Source organism: Musca vetustissima, unplaced genomic scaffold, assembly GCF_032173495.1.
Source record: "Musca vetustissima isolate MV318-11 ecotype Yass unplaced genomic scaffold, APGP_CSIRO_Mvet_v1 utg44259, whole genome shotgun sequence".
Taxonomy (NCBI): domain Eukaryota; kingdom Metazoa; phylum Arthropoda; class Insecta; order Diptera; family Muscidae; genus Musca; species Musca vetustissima.
The window spans coordinates 64,674-83,473 of record NW_026872688.1 but is presented as its reverse complement, the minus strand read 5'-3'; the positions used below and the strand labels follow the sequence as shown (position 1 = coordinate 83,473).

Genomic DNA, 18,800 nt, shown 5'->3' with positions numbered 1-18,800 from the left:
GATAAAGCCAATCGGTGAAGATCTTCCTTATTTTTTAACTTGGTTTTTGGTCAAAAATCAACGATTTTCCAAAAATATGTTTTCAAAGGTCCGCCATTTTGTTAATTTTAGAGCGAAGTCAATAATCCTAGTTCATACGAGAGCCAGACATGTACTCTTTCTAACACCGTTAAATGAAATTTAGCATAGGTTGCAGAAAGGCATGAGTATGTTCCTTCGATGGAACATTGACATGCATTTGTAAGGATACATATGTAGAATATACCCAAAGTGGTGAAGGGTATTATATAGTCGGCCCACTCCGACTTTACAACTTTCCTTACTGTTTTTTTTTTTTTTTTTGGATTTTCCACTTGGTGAGAAACCAGAATATCAAATTACAAGCACTTCGATTAAAACCCGTGGGGGTTATTCTTAAAAAATTACCGATATTTTCCATCGGTTAAGAGCATATCCAAAATACTGCAAATTTTGGGATGTAGTTATGTGCCTAAACGTGGACGGATATAGCCAATCATAAAATTTGACTTAAACGCGGACAAAATAAAAATTGAAAGACGAAAAGAAATTGAAGGAAGTATTGTAGGAACTTTGTGCGACAAGATGAAATATGTACTTCATATTTTACTTTATATTAATATAATATTAAACAAAAAACATATTTTTATTCTTTTATTTAGTAATTGGGTAGATTTTTATTAACATGAAATTTTCACAATAGAGAAAAAGGGTAAAAGGGTTATTGTAATATTATTATTATTAAACTTAATTGCTATGCAAATATGTTTTTATTTTTCTTTATTTAACGATGTGTTTTTTACAAAAAAAAAAAAAAAAAAAAAAAAATAATAATTATATATTAATTTATCAAATTGCACATACATAAATCTTAAGATTTTATTATGGTTAAAAAACTTGTTTTCCAAAATATTTGTTTTTTGCTTTCCATTTAATAAAAAAATATTTAATGGGTAATGAAATAATCAATATAGTTATTATTATTATTAAGGGCATGTACGGGATTTTATTAAATCTAATCGTATACAATGTGTTACATTATTTATACTGAAAGTTTCTACGGAATTTTCATATGGGATTCGAATAATATTTTTAAAACTCTTTTTAAAAATAATCATAAAAAATCCAAATTTAAAAAAATATATATTTTTTGAACTACGTATAAAATATATCGAATACCATATGAAAATATTTCTTGTTTTGAGAGTAACAGTACTTAACCAATTGGGTGATTTTTTTTTTTTTTTTTTTTTTTTTGAAAGTAGCAGTACTTAACCAATTGGGTGATTTTTTTTGAAATATCAAAATAATTAGTACATATTTCTATGGAGAGGATTATGGGAGATTAACTGTTTTTTTTTCTCTAGTGTAGACTATAGACTATAAATGAGCAATTGTTTGGGGACCTAGTATAATCATGTGCAAAAATTATCTTGATCTCTGCAGTTGAAAACAATGTGACGGTGTTATGTTTTTGTAGATTCATACATAGATGAGTAGGTAGGTAAGTTGGTGGTAGGCAGGGATGCTGTTTACCAAGGGATTATCCTTCTGAGAATCAAGATTTGTTTTTAACTTTCATGTTCATATTCATGTATGAATGAATATCGTATGTGTGGTATGAGTGAAGAGATTTGGTGTTCACATATGGAGTAGTTTTGTTCATTTTTGGTGTGGATATTATCAATGATCTTTAGATTATGGATACCACCATTAAATCTGGTGGATGGTAGTGGTGATTTGTGTGTGTGTGTGAAGAGGAGTTTTTTTGTAAAAATACAAAACAATTTTTTTTTTTATTTCGAAATTTTGAAGATTATTTTTTTTTTCGGCCATTGCCATTGAAGTTAAAAAATCTATGATTTATTAAACAAAAAACATAAAAAAATATTCAATGGCCAAAAAATAACTGATGATCCTTATTATCCTCAGTGTAATTATGGTATTTTTTTGTTTATACATGGCTTTTTTGTATATTGCTTAGAGCAGCAGACTTCTGATTATTCTCACATTCATTCTTTTGTTTATTTTTTTTCAAATATTTTTGACTCTCCTTATTAGCCTTGTCGTTATTGTTTTTGTTTTTCTCTTTACAATTTTTCAAAGGCATTGGCATTTGTCAGCATTTCCCTTGTCAGACGCCACACCTGCTTGGCGGCCTGTTCCAAAGCACTCGGCGATTTACCCTTAAACAAATCCAATGTAGGTAGGAAATAATGGGGACATCTTCGATATTGCAGACAGGATATTAACTGCAGAAATATACCATTAATACGATCGGCAATACACGGTTCATCCCATTCAAAGTCACGTGGATGTTTTTCACATTCGTAGAGAAGCAACGTCTTCAAGTGGTATGCGGTTATGGGGTTGCCGGGCAATTCTAAATGACGATCACGCAGAGTCTTGAGGATGCTCAAACAACGACGGCGGCAGCCACCTGGAAATATGGGAAAAGGAAACCCCTATAAATTTTATAGTCCTTAAAAAATCCATGTCTGATAATGTCCTTCTAAAAATGTCTAAAAATCCAGGTCACTTAAATTCCTTAAAAAATCTATACATCTTAGAATTCTTCAAGAAAAATAGGTGTCTTATAGTCCTTAAAAAAGACAATGTCTCTTAGAATTCTTTAAACAATACAGGCGTCTAAAGACCTTCATAAATCTTTGCCCATAGAGACTTTTTACTCCTTTAATAATCCACGGCTACTGTAAAAATTAAGCCTATAGGGACCTCTTACAGTCCTTTAATAATATACGCCTACTGTAAAAATTGTAGAAACCTCTTACATTCCTTTAATAATTTACGCCCCCTTTTTCCCTCCGTTTTTCATTAAAAAAATCCTTGCCTCCCTTTGACCTTTCAAAAATACCCGCCTCTTTTTAAACTTTAAAAAATTAACGCCTCCTTTTGTCTATTAAAAAATCAACGAATCCTTTTGTCATTAAAAAATCAACGAATCCTTTTGTCATTAAAAAAAATCCTCGCCTCCTTTTGACCTTTAAAAAATACACGTCTCCTTTTAAACTTTAAAAAATCCACGCCTCCTTTTAAACTTTAAAAAAACCAAGCCTCCTTTTAAACTTTAAAAAATCCACGCCTTAGTCCTTAATATCAACCACGCCTTTTGTCCTTCAAATATAGTGCCTTAATATCAACCACGCCTTTTGTCCTTCAAATATACAACGCCTTAATATCAAAATAAACACGCCTTTTATAGTCCTTCAAATATACAACGCCTTTTATAGTCCTTAAAATCAACAACGCCTTTTATAGTCCTTCAAAATAAACATACGCCTTTTATATCCTTCAAAATAAACAACGCCTTTTAAAGTCCTTCAAAATATACAACGCCTTAATATCAACCACGCCTTCTATAGTCCCTTAATATCAACCACGCCTTCTATAGTCCCTTAATATCACCCACACCTTCTATAGTCCCTTAATATCAACCACGCCTTCTATAGTCCCTTAATATCAACCACGCCTTCTATAGTCCCTTAACATCAACCACGCCTTCTATAGTCCCTTAACATCAACCACGCCTTCTATAGTCCCTTAATATCAACCACGCCTTCTATAGTCCATTAATATCAACCACGCCCTCTATAGTCCATTAATATATACAACGACTTCTATAGTCCAATAATATCAACCACGCCTTCTATAGTCCCTTAATATCAACCACGCCTTCTATAGTGCCTTAATATCACCCACGCCTTCTATAGTCGCTTAATATCAACCACGCCTTCTATAGTCGCTTAATATCAACCACGCCTTCTATAGTCGCTTAATATCAACCACGCCTTCTATAGTCGCTTAATATCAACCACGCCTTCTATAGTCGCTTAATATCAACCACGCCTTCTATAGTCGCTTAATATCAACCACGCCTTCTATAGTCGCTTAATATCAACCACGCCTTCTATAGTCGCTTAATATCAACCACGCCTTCTATAGTCGCTTAATATCAACCACGCCTTCTATAGTCGCTTAATATCAACCACGCCTTCTATAGTCGCTTAATATCAACCACGCCTTCTATAGTCGCTTAATATCAACCACGCCTTCTATAGTCGCTTAATATAAAACACGCCTTCTATAGTCGCTTAATATCAACCACGCCTTCTATAGTCCCTTAATATCAACCACGCCTTCTATAGTCCCTTAATATCAACCACGCCTTCTATAGTCCCTTAATATCAACCACGCCTTCTATAATCCCTTAATATCAACGACGCCTTCTATAGTCCCTTAATATCAACGACGCCTTCTATAGTCCCTTAATATCAACCACGCCTTCTATAGTCGCTTAATATCAACCACGCCTTCTATAGTCCCTTAATATCAACCACGTCTTCTAAATATCAACTACGCCTTCTATTGTCTCTTAATATCAACCACGCTTTCTATAGTCCCTTAATATCAACCACGCCTTCTATAATCCCTTAATATCACCACCTCTTATAGTCCTTCAAAATGAACCATGCATCCTTTTAGTATTTTAAAATAAATCCGCTTCCTATAGTCCTTCAAAATAAACCACGCCTCTTAGAGACCCTTTAAAAATCCCCCATATTTTGTCCTTACCTTGTAACAGACGATTTTCCGCTTCGAAGAAGCTCAACACCCATGCATCACCCTCCATACTGGCTGCGTTATTATTCTTATTTTGAAATATGACACTTTCCTTGGAGAGTAAATCGAATCCCTCCGTCTTCACCTCAGCCACAATACTGGGATGCGGCCATGGTATATGCGGCAGCGGCCAATGCGCTGCCGACCGTGGCCAAATACCAGAACATTTAAATGCCGGCGTAATTTGAACAATAAATCGTTCACGTATACGCAACTTAACCTCTGTTGTGTCACCAATCATTTTTACCATATCTCGATAAATACTTTTATCACATGCCTGTGCGACAAGGGTTTGGAAACGAGCTCGAATTTTCCTAGATGATAGATATCCCGAGGCGGTGATGAATTCAACCCACAACGACATGGAGCGTTTCCGGCCATCACTTAGCTTGAGAACTGCACAACCGGGCAAAGTGCCATCATCGACAAAATTGAAGACGCCCATTTGATTGAGATACAACACAATTTCGAATTCATTGGGTGAGATAACTTCGACGCCTTCGAATCTGAAAAGAAAATGATTTTTATTATGTGGAATTCATATTGAAAATATTTAAAAAAATTCAGTCTTAAGAATCTGATTTTTGATATGTGGACTACCCTAAAAGAGAGTCAAATATTGATAATAGATCACGTCTCTTATGGTTCTTGAAAATAAACCACGCCTCTTATAGTTCTTCAAAATTAAGCACACTTCTTGTAGTCCTGCAAAATAAACAAGGGGTGTGGTAGTCCTTCAAAATAAACCACATCCCTTGTAGTCCTTCAAAATAAACCACGTCTCTTACAGTCCTTCAAAATAAACCACGCTACTTATAGTCCTTCAATATAAACCACGCCCCTTATAGTCCTTCAAAAAAAAAAAAAAAAAAACACGCCTTTCAAATCTACCACGCCTCTTATAGTCCTTGAAAAAAGCCACGCCTTTAAAATCAACAACGCCTCTTATAGTCCTTCAAAAAAAAGCCACGCCTTTAAAATCAACCACACCTCTTATAGTCCTTGAAAAAAGCCACGCCTTTAAAATCAACAACGCCTCTTATAGTCCTTCAAAAAAAAAGCCACGCCTTTAAAATCAACCACACCTCTTATAGTCCTTCAAAAAAAAAACACGCCTTTAAAATCAACCACGCCTCTTATAGTCCTTCACAAACCACGCCTTTAAAATAAATCACACATCTTATAGTCCTTCAAAAAACACGCCTTTAAAATCAACCACGCCTCTTATAGTCCTTCAAAAAAAAACGCCTCTTATAGTCCTTCAAAAAAACACGCCTTTAAAATCAACCACGCCTCTTATAGTCCTTCAAAAAAAAAAACACGCCTTTAAAATAAATCACGCCTCTTATAGTCCTTCAAAAAAACACGCCTTTAAAATCAACCACGCCTCTTATAGTCCTTTAAAAAAACCACGCCTTTAAAATAAATCACGCCTCTTAAAGTCCTTCAGGAAAACGTCTCTTATAGTCCTTCAAAAAAACACGCCTTTAAAATAAATCACGCCTCTTATAGTCCTTCAAAATCAACCATAATTTGTGGTAGGGAGATTTGTCACCAGGGGGTCCTTCAAAATAAACCAAGCCTTTAAAATCAACCACGCCTCTTATAGTCCTTCAAAAAAACCACGCCTTTTAAATAAATCACGACTCTTATAGTCCTTTAAAATCAACCATAATTTATGGTAGGGAGATTTGTCACCAGGGGGTGGGGGTGATTATATGGGAAATATGTTAAAGAATGGACCAATATCGAACCCTTTCTGCGAATAAGTTTTACACTCTCTAAGAACCTAGAATCCAAAGTGGCAGTTTCTTCAGTTAACTTAAACCTCCAAAATCTAAAAATGGGACGGAATATTAATATGGGGGCTAAGTCAAAATATGGACCTATATTGAAAATTGTTTCCAAAAATCCAGAATGGCAAATTACAACCACCTTGTTTGGAAAATGCTACTAAAACCATTAAAATACCCTCCACCACATGGTTGAGGTAGTATGCAAATCAAGCTTATAGATTCGTACTTGTTCGATCATGATCATGTCTAATGTTTTTATGCAAATTAACTAAGACAGCTGACAAGTCATGAGTTCAAATTTGAAGTCAATACTTTATATCGTATCGAACATGACAACTAACACACCTCTCGTTACGAACTCCCCAAGTGACGGACTCGTTGCTAATAAATAGTTGACCTCAACCATTTTGCGGTCATATGCATTTGTAAGAGTTTGTTCCATTTAGAAGACATGCCAAGTACCAGAACCAAAACTTAATACCAGTGAGCGATATTGTCGAACTAAGTCGTATCAAGTTTTTCTTTTTTTGTTGTTGTTGTTGCCACGAAACCACAATGCTAGCGTGCCACAATAATTGTAAGAATTCCCACAAAATTGAAAACCAAACCGGTTAATTGAGTCTTCGATTACTCGGTTCAATTAAGGTTTGTGTACATTGCACACACACACTCACACACAGAAGTATTCATTACCGCATTGATTTGTCATCAAGCCATACATGATCTGTAAAGTGTGAAGAGTTTTGTACTACAGCAGATCAAAGATACAAAACTGTTAAAGGCAGATCTTCCATGGCTTACCAAAAAAGGCAAAGCCAAAAGAAAAAACACGCTAAAGAGAAAGGAATGGCAATTTAAAGTAAAGCACAACAACGACAATAACTAAAACAATTAGCACGTAAGACAAGTAGTCATTTGGTTGTCAAGGCTGTACGTTGTTTTATTCCTTAACTTCAATGCTTCTTCTTCTACTGCTTCGTCTTCGATTTTCCAAAAAATCTCCCAACATTATCATCGTCAACCATCCTTCGATAAACATACCAGCAGCATTGAATCGATACAAATTGATGACTTGCCATGTGAAATGGTTTGTTGTTGCAAATAGTTTGACACAACTGCTGGTAATACTAAATCATGCCTTACATGTTGCAAGCTACTGTTTTAAGAGGCCAATCAATTGTGGCCAGATTGGCAGGCAGGCAGCTAGCCAGCCAGACAGGCATATGTGGTCAGGGCCATGACTAGGTTTTCTTTTATGGATGGGCTACAAATGAGTTTCCTCCCCTTCCCCTTTCCCCCTCTCCATCTATCCTTCTACACATTTGACAATCTTTGGCTGTTCTGGTCTGCGTGTAATTATCATAGATGCCACTCAATTGCCAACCATTCAACAATTTTACAATCCATATTCACATTCGTATTCTATGCAACGCCGTTAGAGAATTGCATTTCAATCATTCGATTTGTGGTTGGGTTTTCTTTCGCCACAATCTTCAATCATTAGAATTCTTTTTTTGTTTTGTTTTGTTTTGATTTTCATTTTCTAATGTCATCTTCATTGGCAATCAACACCATCGTCAATCCAACCATGATTATGTGTCACAATGTTGAATGCTTTGAATTGAAGATTTTGTTCTGGATTGTTTGAAATGCATAGAAAGAGAAGTGCCTTAGAATAGGTTTTCCAATATCGGTTAGATTTTTGAAATTCCTGGGGTACTCTATAGTGGGTTATATCTAATATTGGTAGAAATTCTGTTGTCAAAATATTAAGAAAAATTCTGTATTGGGCGCCATATTTTTGAAATTTCTAGAACCTGATTTTTCAACCTTCCAATTGCAAAACAACAAATAATATATGAGGGAGGTTATTTACATATAAGAATTCTATTCTATAGGCTGCCATATTTTTTAAATCTGTAGAACCTGATTTTTCGTACCACAAATGGTAAAAGAATTTATATTTGAATATAACATTTCACCATTTTAATATTATCTTGCAATAATTAATATGTTGGGCGCCATTTCTTTGCGTTCCTATAGTTAATGTTAAGAACTAAATACAAAATTATATGCCAGTTATAAAATTGGTTAAATTTTGAAAATTATTTAACAGTATTTCACAGAATTCGGTAATTTCGCACATTTTTTAACTGAATTTGAGGAATAAGCCGCATAAAGGTGCTAATATAAGGGTTTTGAATGTTTTAGCCACATTTATGGAGGGTAAAAAACTAATTAATTTTCGGTATGCTTTTCTCGGAGCATAAACAACCTACTTAGTAGGCACCATAATATATAAGGTTGGGGAAAAAGAAATCTTTTGTTTTTATATGAACTATAGCAATTTATTTAACATGCTTCGGAATGTCCGGTTTGGGACACCGTTTTGTTGTCATTTTAAAGGCAACTTCGTAATGCCCCTCCCATAGAAGTCCTGCTCTCTATTTGCAAAAAACTCGTAGTCTATAAGTCGATTTTCACAGTCCTCCTCCCTTTATCACTAAAAAAATTTAGCAATGCATGGAAAATATGATAATCGCTTGGTGCCAAGTCCGAACTGTAAGTCGGATGCATTAAAACTTCCCAACCAAGCTCCCGAAGTTTCTGGCGAGTCATTGTAGATGTGTGTGGCCTAGCGTTGTCCGATACCTCTCCTATTGGCCAATTCTGGCCGTTTCTGGTCAATTGCTATCTTCAAACGGTCCAGTCGTTGACATCAGTGATCAGAATTTAGCATTTGGTCATATGGAAGCCACTCATAATAAATAATCCGCTTCCAGTCCCACCAAATGCATAGCAGAACCTTCCTGACCGTTAGTTTTGGTTTGGCCACCGTCTGAGGTGCTTCACCGCTCTTTGACCACGATCGTTTTCGAACAGGGTTATCGTATGTGATTCTCTCCAGTTTCGACGACTAATAGCCCCGAATTTATGTTCGCACTCATAGAAAATTTTTTCTGTTCACAGATATAATGCAACTATCCTAAATAATTCTGATGGCAGAATTCGTATATTTCGAATGCGAAGCGATTTTAATAATTTGGACTGTACACACAAATTAGTATTGTACACAAATTTGACCTCTTTTCTATATTAAAAAGCTCATAACTTTACCAAAAAATTGACTTTTTTGGATTTTTCTTAGGAAATCCAAAGAATGCATATCTACTAGCTGTATAATAAATATAAGCTCTAAAACATTTTGTTGCCTGTGGGCAACATTGGGCCATAAGGGGTTAAATATCATAGCAGACAATTTTTAATTAAATATATGATCTTGCAATAATTTATATGTTGGGCGCCATTTTTGCCCTCTTATGGTTAATATTGTTATAAAATTGTTTACAAATTTTCGAATTTTATAAAATCGGGTTGGGCGCCATTTGGTTCAGGTTGAACCAAAAATATTTATATCCTCTACCTTTGGTCCGAGTGTACATTTATTCAATTTCTCCTTCCGTTTGGAATACCTTGAAATATTCGCTGGAAAGCCCATAAAGTATATAAAATGTTGATTACAATTAAATTCTCTGTGTTCGAATGAAGATAAATCTTGCAATTGCCATTTGAGAAGCATTTTTGCATACAATTTAAGATATATATGCAAAAGTAGAGGCTCCGCTTCAATTTAGGCGTTTTGATGGTTTTAACCACATTTTACAACCGAAGTTGCTGTAATTTGGCATTCCAGGTTCTTGGATGGTAAAAAAAAATCGACAAAGATTTTCGAAATAAGACATAGGGCATATCTCCCATATTAAGGCTACGTCCCATTTTCAGATTTTGGAGATGTTAGTCGCATTTTCCAACAGAAGTGACTGTATTTTTTTATTTCATTCCTTTGCAATTTAAGCCAATGTTTAAGTCATGTGACCCATTTAAAGTTAATTACAAAGATTCAACCTTATTTCATAGCTACTCAATTTTGTTTTGAAAAGGCTTCCATTTAAAGCACCCGCCGCATTTTCGGCAATTTGAAATGAATTTTACCACAAATAAATATTTAATGAAATCATAAACTAGTCACCTCATAATGATTAAATCAATCGTATATGCGCACATATGATACTTTTGTCGGGAGACTCTTCTTAAAGGGCCGCTAATGAGTCCTATTTGGTCACTTCAAATACATGTTCGAGCCACTTTTTTAGTTTGGTGGTGGTCTCGTTTCGTTTCTTTTTATTTACCTACATGTTATTGTTTTGCGTTATTGAACGATCATATCAAATGTCAAACATTCGGTTGGGCTTGTTGTCGTATCAACAATTCTTTGATATATTGTATTTGGCATTTTGACATTTATGTCGAAATAATTTGGAAAATACATATGCGAATTTTATAACACAATGCAGAAGTCAGTAAAAGCAATGGAATGCAAAACTAACCACACAGTCGAGTGAGTGAAGAGAGAGGGAAATATGAGCGCAAGTAGTTGTAACATAGATCAACACAATCGGGAGATTGAAGAGAGAGAGAGAAAGAGAAACGAAAGTATGAGAGCAAATAGTGGTAGATCAAAGTAGAAAAGTACATTGGATATTAATAAAAAGTATTTTTTTTTTTTTTGAGAAAATATTGACTTTCTCATAATTATAAGAATTTTTAACATTATTCTAATCGAGGTACATGTAAAGTATGGAAAGCATACACTATGAATTAAATTATGTATATATTCATTAAACATTTTTCTTGATCTTGATAAAAATTTACCTTTAAAATTATGCACATAAATTGCTACTGCACCTTCGATGCTTGGTATTGAAAATATGGCCATCATTTTGGGGTATCCCCCATGAGCTGCAATTATGATCAACACTAAAAATGATCAACATTGGTTCACATAACACTACTTCCAATTTATAGCAAACTTCGATCTGGGGAATTTTTGGCGCGGGTTTCAACCTCCATATAATGGTACGCCCATTATTCGGTTGCGAACGCATTTTCCCGCCGGTTTTGCTGTTATTTACCATAAAAGAAAATTATCAATATGCCGGGTTTGACATAGCCCACATATATGGGTAGCGCCCCATTGCCGGTTTATTGCTGCATTGTAGTTGCTGTAATTTGGCATTCTGGGATATTGGAGGCTGAGTTTCGATATAGCACCCACATAAAGGTCCTGCAATAACATAGTATCCATATATAGGTCCCTATTGATTTAAGGACGAACTTAATTTCGTTTTTACTTGTTATATAATATTTTGAGTATGTGTGTATGTTGGGCGCCATTTATATTCTTGTGTTCTTATATAATGAATATTATCCATTATCAGTAGTCCAATATCCGTTTCATAATCTTAATAAAATACAATGATACGCCAATTGTGATCGTGTTGGCATGATCATATTCAGATTTTAGTCAGAGTCAGAGCTATAAATCTGGTCGTTGGACCCATTGTCGAAATATTCTTTTGGGACTTGATATATGCTCCGTTTGGGTTTATTTTAGCCGCCATATACATGTCATATAATTCGCTAAATTTTTAAACCAAATTTTCCGATAATAAAACCGACTTTTAATAGGGAATTGCTACTTCTAACGATGCAAATTTGGTATTATAGTAAATTTTGGTAATTTTTTTCATGGCTATAATATAAGAAGATCAATTGGGCCAAAATAGTTGTTTAAGAATGGTCAATCAATATCAATACCCCTTAGCCCATTGAAAATCCAATATGAATTGTACAATTTATTTTTTTTTTAATATAGTTCAAAAACTTTGGCAATTGTGTAAGGTATCATAGATCCGACTATAACCCTTACTTATTGTTTTTTTCTTCTCATCACCTTATGCTTTCAACATGCCATAAAATATCGGCAATGTCAAACATCATACTCAAGATCTACACCTTGATAATTATGCTTTTCTCTCTACCTTCATCGAATGCATTCACATTTCACCACTGTCACTGAGGTTTTCCCCAAGTATCGTTGTTTTTTTACCCATTCGAATGCCATTCTTTGTCGTCGCACTCATCATTGTCGTTGTCAACAGCACCAACAACTAACTTTCTGTCTGTCCGTCCGTCTGCCAGTCTGTCGTAGTAGTTTGCTCGCAAAATTTCTGACTGCGTCTAAAAGGCCTCCTTTTATGTCATTTAATTGGTGTTAATTGTTTTTTGACAGTTTTGATTTCACGTACGCATACGCATGCACACATAGGCACATACACACCGAAAGACATAGACATTCACACCTGCAAAATTGTCATTGTTGTTGCTGTGTGTTTTGTGACGTGTGAAAATTTCATAATTTTTGTGAAAGACTGATTTTTATGTTGCGTTTTTTATATCTTCTTTATGGTTGGTGACGTTCGTTGTTTAAGGGAACACAGAAAAAGTGAATTTAGTGGCTAATTAAGATAAGAAGAGGATATTTGAGGAATGGATGGGTGTGGAGCAGATGATGGTGAAGAAGAATAAGAAATAATTGAAATGTTTGTAATATTTTCTATAGTCTACACCATAAATAATAACACTGTACAACAAATTTTAGGGAATTTCCTATTTGGGGGGATTAAAGCCCTTGGCGAATTTTTAAAGTATCCTGAAGGGCAAATTCGTCACGGGGTTCGTAGCATATAGATTTTTGAAATATTGAACACAAAATATTCACTAAAGAAAAATAAAAATTCTCATGAGAAAAAAATCTACCCTTTTCTTCTAAAAAACCTAGTTGGTCACCTTGTTTTTTTTTAACATTCCACACGTGCGTTCACATAAAAAACAGAAATTTACCATCTTTCTAAAATGAACAAGCCATTTTGTTTAAAATCGCATATAATTCAAATGACTGCACAAATATGGCTAATAACATAGAAAGTCACATAAATTAATAACCAAACATTCTACACTAAAAAACAAAAACAACAACATCAGCAACAATATTTGAAAAACGAAATAAAAAAAAAAAAATAAAAAAATGTGAATATTTTATTCGAGTCTCTGGCGACTCCTCAAATCCCAAGTCAGTCCGTCACCTGTTTTGTTATGCACAGCATAAACGTTTGTCGTTATGGCTTTTCAATCAAAATTTCAATCTAATCAACATATTTCAATATTATTGACGCTATTAAAAACTATGCTTGTATATACTTTATGTTGTTGTTAATATCTAAATTTTAAAAAAATAAAAATAAAATACAAATTTTATACTGCCTGTGTAACACGACCATAGGAATGTAATTGTATAAATTAGGAAAATATTTGATTGTTATCTCTCCGGCATGGAATGTGGTTTTTCCAGCAAATATTGGTATTTCCTACAGGAGAAGTGGACGGGGGATACTATTACATATAATAAATTGAAACATTTTCTTGACGGTTCTCATTATGATCAGTGATAACAATCATGGCTTTTTACAAATATGGACATTAATATTTGTTGGCCACAGTTTCATTAGTGTTTAATTGGCATTATAAAAACGAAAGAGAAAAGTTAAAGAACATCAGGAACCAAAAATTTCCAACGGGAGCACATGTCGGTCTGGGGTATGAATTAGGAATAAAAACTCAAAAACATAAATTAAACGGCTATGTATGTCTTGCAAAAGCTGTTAGAATTTGGAATCAACTTTGGAATCTTCAGTCAAATCGAATGCATAATATTTGTATAAATCATATTCCTTATCTAGCTCGACTCATTTTGGGACTTTTTCGATAATATTTTCTTAAATCATAAACCCCCGAATATTCTACAAAAATTTCGTTCACAACATTTTAGATAGGATCCTGAATTTTATTTACAATGTTTTTAAAACATTGACCCTTAAAACTAATTTTGGAAGAAATATTACGATGTGCGAAGTTTGAATGAAATCATTTACTTCCTTCGAAAGTTATCGTGTGCACCAGCGAGCCAGACGGAAACATTTGTAAATCGGCTCCAAATTGTCAGAAATAGATTAGGTCCATGGAAGCAAAAACCAATATTCCGATGAGGCACTTGTTTGCGATAACAAAGTGTATATAATAACCTCATCCGTCATAAGGCTAGGTGTTGGGAATTTCGTAGAAGATCTGTAAGGCCCGTACCTAAATTCAGTGCGTTGCGTACTAAAATACCCACCTTCTCACCTTTATAGGGTTTGTTGAACGTCCGTATTACCCAAATACGCAAGGACCTTATTTACATGTGTGTCCGTTGAAAACGGCGAAAATGAATGAAAACATTTTCTTTATTAACCGAAATATGTTTACGTTTATAGGAAAACAAAATTTTTCAATGACTGGAATTCTATTTTCAAAAAACAAAAAATTGAGTGTCATTAAATGCACAGTTGCTTTTGAACATGAAATTGGAAAGCGGTCAAAATGACCGCCTTCGGCGTTCTAGTGTTAAAGAACATTTCACAAGTATGGACTAATCATTGCTACGCGTGGCACAATTTTTACGGAATGTTTTCGACAAAACTGGAAATAGTCTTACATTTGTTTTATATTGAAGGCTAGAATATAAATCTGAAAAAAATCGGAAGAATGACAAGTGTTAATAATTGATTCCTTTGGTCGAAATGATTGGCAATATAAACTGGTGGCCAAAACTAAAGCAACTAAAACTGCAAACTGAATAAATGAACTGTAAATTTTTTAAAAATAAATATGTAATTGATTCACTTTAAAAAATTGTGTTGAAGTAAAAAATATTATTTGGAAAACTACATTGGCCAATTTTTGCTTGGTCAAAACTAAAGCAACTTTTTAATTTTTTTTTTTCTTGAAAATAAGCTTATTCTTGATTACGGCAGCACACCTACGAGACAGCAAAGTATAAAGGGGGGCCCTGGTCATCTTTGGGTATACTATTCCTCGTATCCTGTACCTTTGAGAAGATTTTATGTCTGTTCGTTTATGTAACAGCGATTTTTGACTTCCGCCATAAAAAGAAAAACAGCCCAGTGCCATGCTTCCCTGTACCCTTGCAATACTGAGCCTTAGTCTTTGATTTTTAGGCCTTCTCACAGCAAATTTGTTAGCATCTAACCCTTAAATATTAAACTTTAATTCATCCGTTGAGTCGGATTCCAATTGATATAAGATTTTGCTTTTCTGGAAATAAACTTGACGGATTCCGAGTATGTAGACCTGTTTCCACAGATTCGGTACGCTCTGTTTCTGAGATTTAATCCAACGACAACCCTCTCACAAATTCCGTTGAACTCCAAAATGGATGTTTTTTACTTCTCTAACAAGTTGGTTAGTACGAAGTGATGTTCTTTTGCAGCCTCCCTCCGTTATTAACAGTCCCTACTAAACTAGTTCATAAAACGGCATATACATTAGAACTTTTTTATCGGGTTAAACTGCTTCATGAGGATTTATTTGACATATATGCAAAGGAATTTACAATTGAAACCCATTGGGTTAACGAAATCCGGTTAAATGTAAACGTACTATAAAACCGACTTATAATTCAAGAAATCACAGATTTATTTATGAATTATTTCTCTGACATCATTTTCTGTGCTAAATTTTTTCATAATCTCTAATAATTTGCTAGTTTATAGACGTACAGACATAATGGAATCCTTTTAAAAATGATCATTAAGAATAGAAATAGGTGTAGAAACCAAAACACAGTAATTATAACGTTAAAAAGAATTAAAATTTCAGAGCTCATCTGTTGTACAGTAGAATTGCTTTAGTTTTGTCCATGCAAGAGTTGATACAATTTCTTTTCAATTCATTTCAACATTAATTTTGCATTTTTGGTTTTGTTTTTAAAAATTGCATAAAGTACCCGATTCAAAACAGAAAAACCATTTATAATATTGACAATTTTTGTTTTGGTCACTAGTGTATAACAATATTCTCTGGATCCTTGATATGACATGACATATATTCTGATTAAACTTAAAAATTACTTATTAGACGTAATCTTTCATATACAGGGAAAAATTATATATAAACATCGGTATGCCGAAACAAATTTCGAGGATGAAAGATCTAGTTTTCTGAATATTGAACCGGATATTAAGATAATAAAACCGATAATAGTCCGGTTCAATATATTTATCGCGTTTGTTTACTAGTATTGTAATAATATGCCATGTTAACTGAATATCTGTTTCAAGAATATATAAAACCAGTATTTTCTTTAACGGTACATGTTTACAGTAACAAATTCGTAACGTATTCGACAGTTCTTCACAATAAAGAATTTATACTGAATTTATTGAAATACATACAAATAGGTTTTTAGTAATATGACACGGGCAAAATTGAGGAAAACGTAACATATATTAGAGGACCCGAACTAATGAACATGAACATCATTTTTGTAGAATATTGCCAGGATGAAAAATCGCATCTGGGGATAAATCGAGACCGTTTAAATAAATGAAGGGCGAAAAGTATGCCAAAGTAATCGAGTTAGAAGAACGAAATGTTAAACAAAAAATCATCATTCCATTTCACTGCGGAAATGTAATCTCAAAAAATACATATAATAGCTACTAAACAAGATATGAAGCTATCTCTTCATTTATTGTAGGACCGCTAGCAAAAAATGATAATGAAATATCTCCGAATTTTGACCTATGACAATTTTCTGGTGGTATTTTCATATACTCGCCAAGGTATTTCAAACCAAACGAGGGCAGTTCGAAAAATTCCTAGCCTAAAAAGTGTTTTGTAAACTTTAATCTCTGTTATGAACAGATTTTAATTTTGTTTCGATCTGGCAACTTCTTCATAAATGCGTGCTTCCATTGTAGAAAATTGCGGATGGGTCTTTTTTGATCTGTTTCTATATGAAGGAGTTGGAGTTTTTCTGTTTGTACCGCGCTTTTTGCGCTAGGCTAAGAAATTTCCGAACTGCCATCGTATAGGTATTTTCCATTCCAAAACCTTGAATTGGTTTTGTCTCGCTGTGTTATTAATTAGTAAATCACTTTGTTGTTAACAATTGTTAATATCCTTCGGGTGTTTTTGGGAGTTTCGATCTCAGCGATTTCTGTATAGCCCCCATACATTTTTTTAGAAAGTGAAAAAGTTTCAAAATCAGACAAACCTTACTATAAAAAATATGACAATGTCTTCGGCAATTCTAGAGAAGAAGTTTTCTTTTATCTCTTAAAAAAAACGAAAATTAAAAAAAAAATCCAAATTACTCGTTAATTCCCAACCAACCCCCACAACGTCGATTTGCCACAATTGTCTTTTATCGGAATTCTATTTAAAGTTATGACAATATCTTTATTTAAAGTTATGACAATATCTTTATTTAAACTTATGACAATAGTTATCTCTTAAATAAAAGAAAAGTTTCAAAATTTGAAGCTCAATTAAACATAAATAAGTTTTGGACCTCGATTACTCTATACTCCGCAATCAACCATGAAAACTTCGATATTGCAAAATTTTTCTGATTGTGAGTTCATCAAAGGTTATTATTTTCAAACCACTATACTTTCGGATAAACTACAATTTAAAAATTTAAGCTTAAAAAATATAAATTAAGATTAGGACCGAATACTTTTTCCGGCGCTTTATTTACTGCTGTTTTTTTTCAAACTTACCTTCCATTGCATTCCACCAAACTGGATATAAAACGTGGTTCCTGTAATTCCACCTCCTTCAGTATGTCCTGGACAATTTTACAAATTTCTCGAATTGCGGTGGCGGTTTTGAACATTCGCGCCTGTACACGTTCAGCACAATAGCGATTCATTTGATAAATCATGCGCGTCTGAGCGGCCATCATATCCGGGGGGACCAACATGGTGGCGAACAATGCAAAGTACGGTTTGAAAAATAATTCTTAAAGTTTCACTAGAAAATTCTTAGGTTTTAATTTTGCAATTGTAAATTTTAATGTTTAAAATTTTTTATATTTTTCAATATTTTTAATAATGAAATCTTTAACACCAAAAAATCTCTTTGCAGATTGTAATAATTCACAAACACCTTTAACACCACCTTCACAACATATTACCTTTAACACTTTGCCTTTGTTTTTTTATTCTTAAATTTGCTTTCTTTTGTTTTTGGTTTCTTTTTTTATTTCACGTATTGTCTTCAATTGTTTGGCGGCTTATTTTTTCATTTTTTTTCTTCTTCCTCTGTTTTTAGCAATTTAATTCTGTGATAAAAGCCGCCATTCGAAATAAAACGTCACAATACGTTTGGGAATTTTACAATGCGAACAGATTTCAAATCAACTGATATTTGCACACACACAAAACGAACATTGCCACAGAGATAGGGCAGCGATGACCGCAAACCAACGACGACGACGGACAACCGACCGACCTACCGATGACCGTTACAACATATTTTTCCTGTGAATATGTTAACCTTAACGGATGTGAGCGGATGCAGCAGCCGATTCGACTAACA

The 18,800-nt window shown here is 33.9% G+C and overlaps 1 protein-coding gene across 1 annotated transcript; it reads right to left on the bottom strand.

Moving 5' to 3' along the window:
• Positions 1–2,108: 2,108 nt before the first annotated feature.
• Positions 2,109–18,189, bottom strand: LOC133337723 (protein mab-21-like). Its single transcript, XM_061545932.1, has 3 exons — positions 17,981–18,189; positions 4,612–5,165; positions 2,109–2,458 (listed from the first exon to the last, which is right to left on the bottom strand). The coding sequence occupies exons 1-3, from the start codon at positions 18,181–18,183 to the stop codon at positions 2,109–2,111; spliced, it is 1,107 nt and encodes a 368-aa protein (XP_061401916.1). The 5' UTR covers positions 18,184–18,189.
• Between the last annotated feature and the right edge of the window lie 611 nt (positions 18,190–18,800).

Coding starts and splice junctions, on each gene's coding strand:
- LOC133337723 (XM_061545932.1), bottom strand. CDS start 18,183: ATGTTGGTCCCCCCGGATATGATGGCCGCTCAGACGCGCATGATTTAT. Junction 5,166..17,980: donor TTGGTGGAATGCAATGGAAG/GTAAGTTTGAAA, acceptor TTTTCTTTTCAG/ATTCGAAGGCGTCGAAGTTA. Junction 2,459..4,611: donor GGAAAATCGTCTGTTACAAG/GTAAGGACAAAA, acceptor CCATATTTCCAG/GTGGCTGCCGCCGTCGTTGT.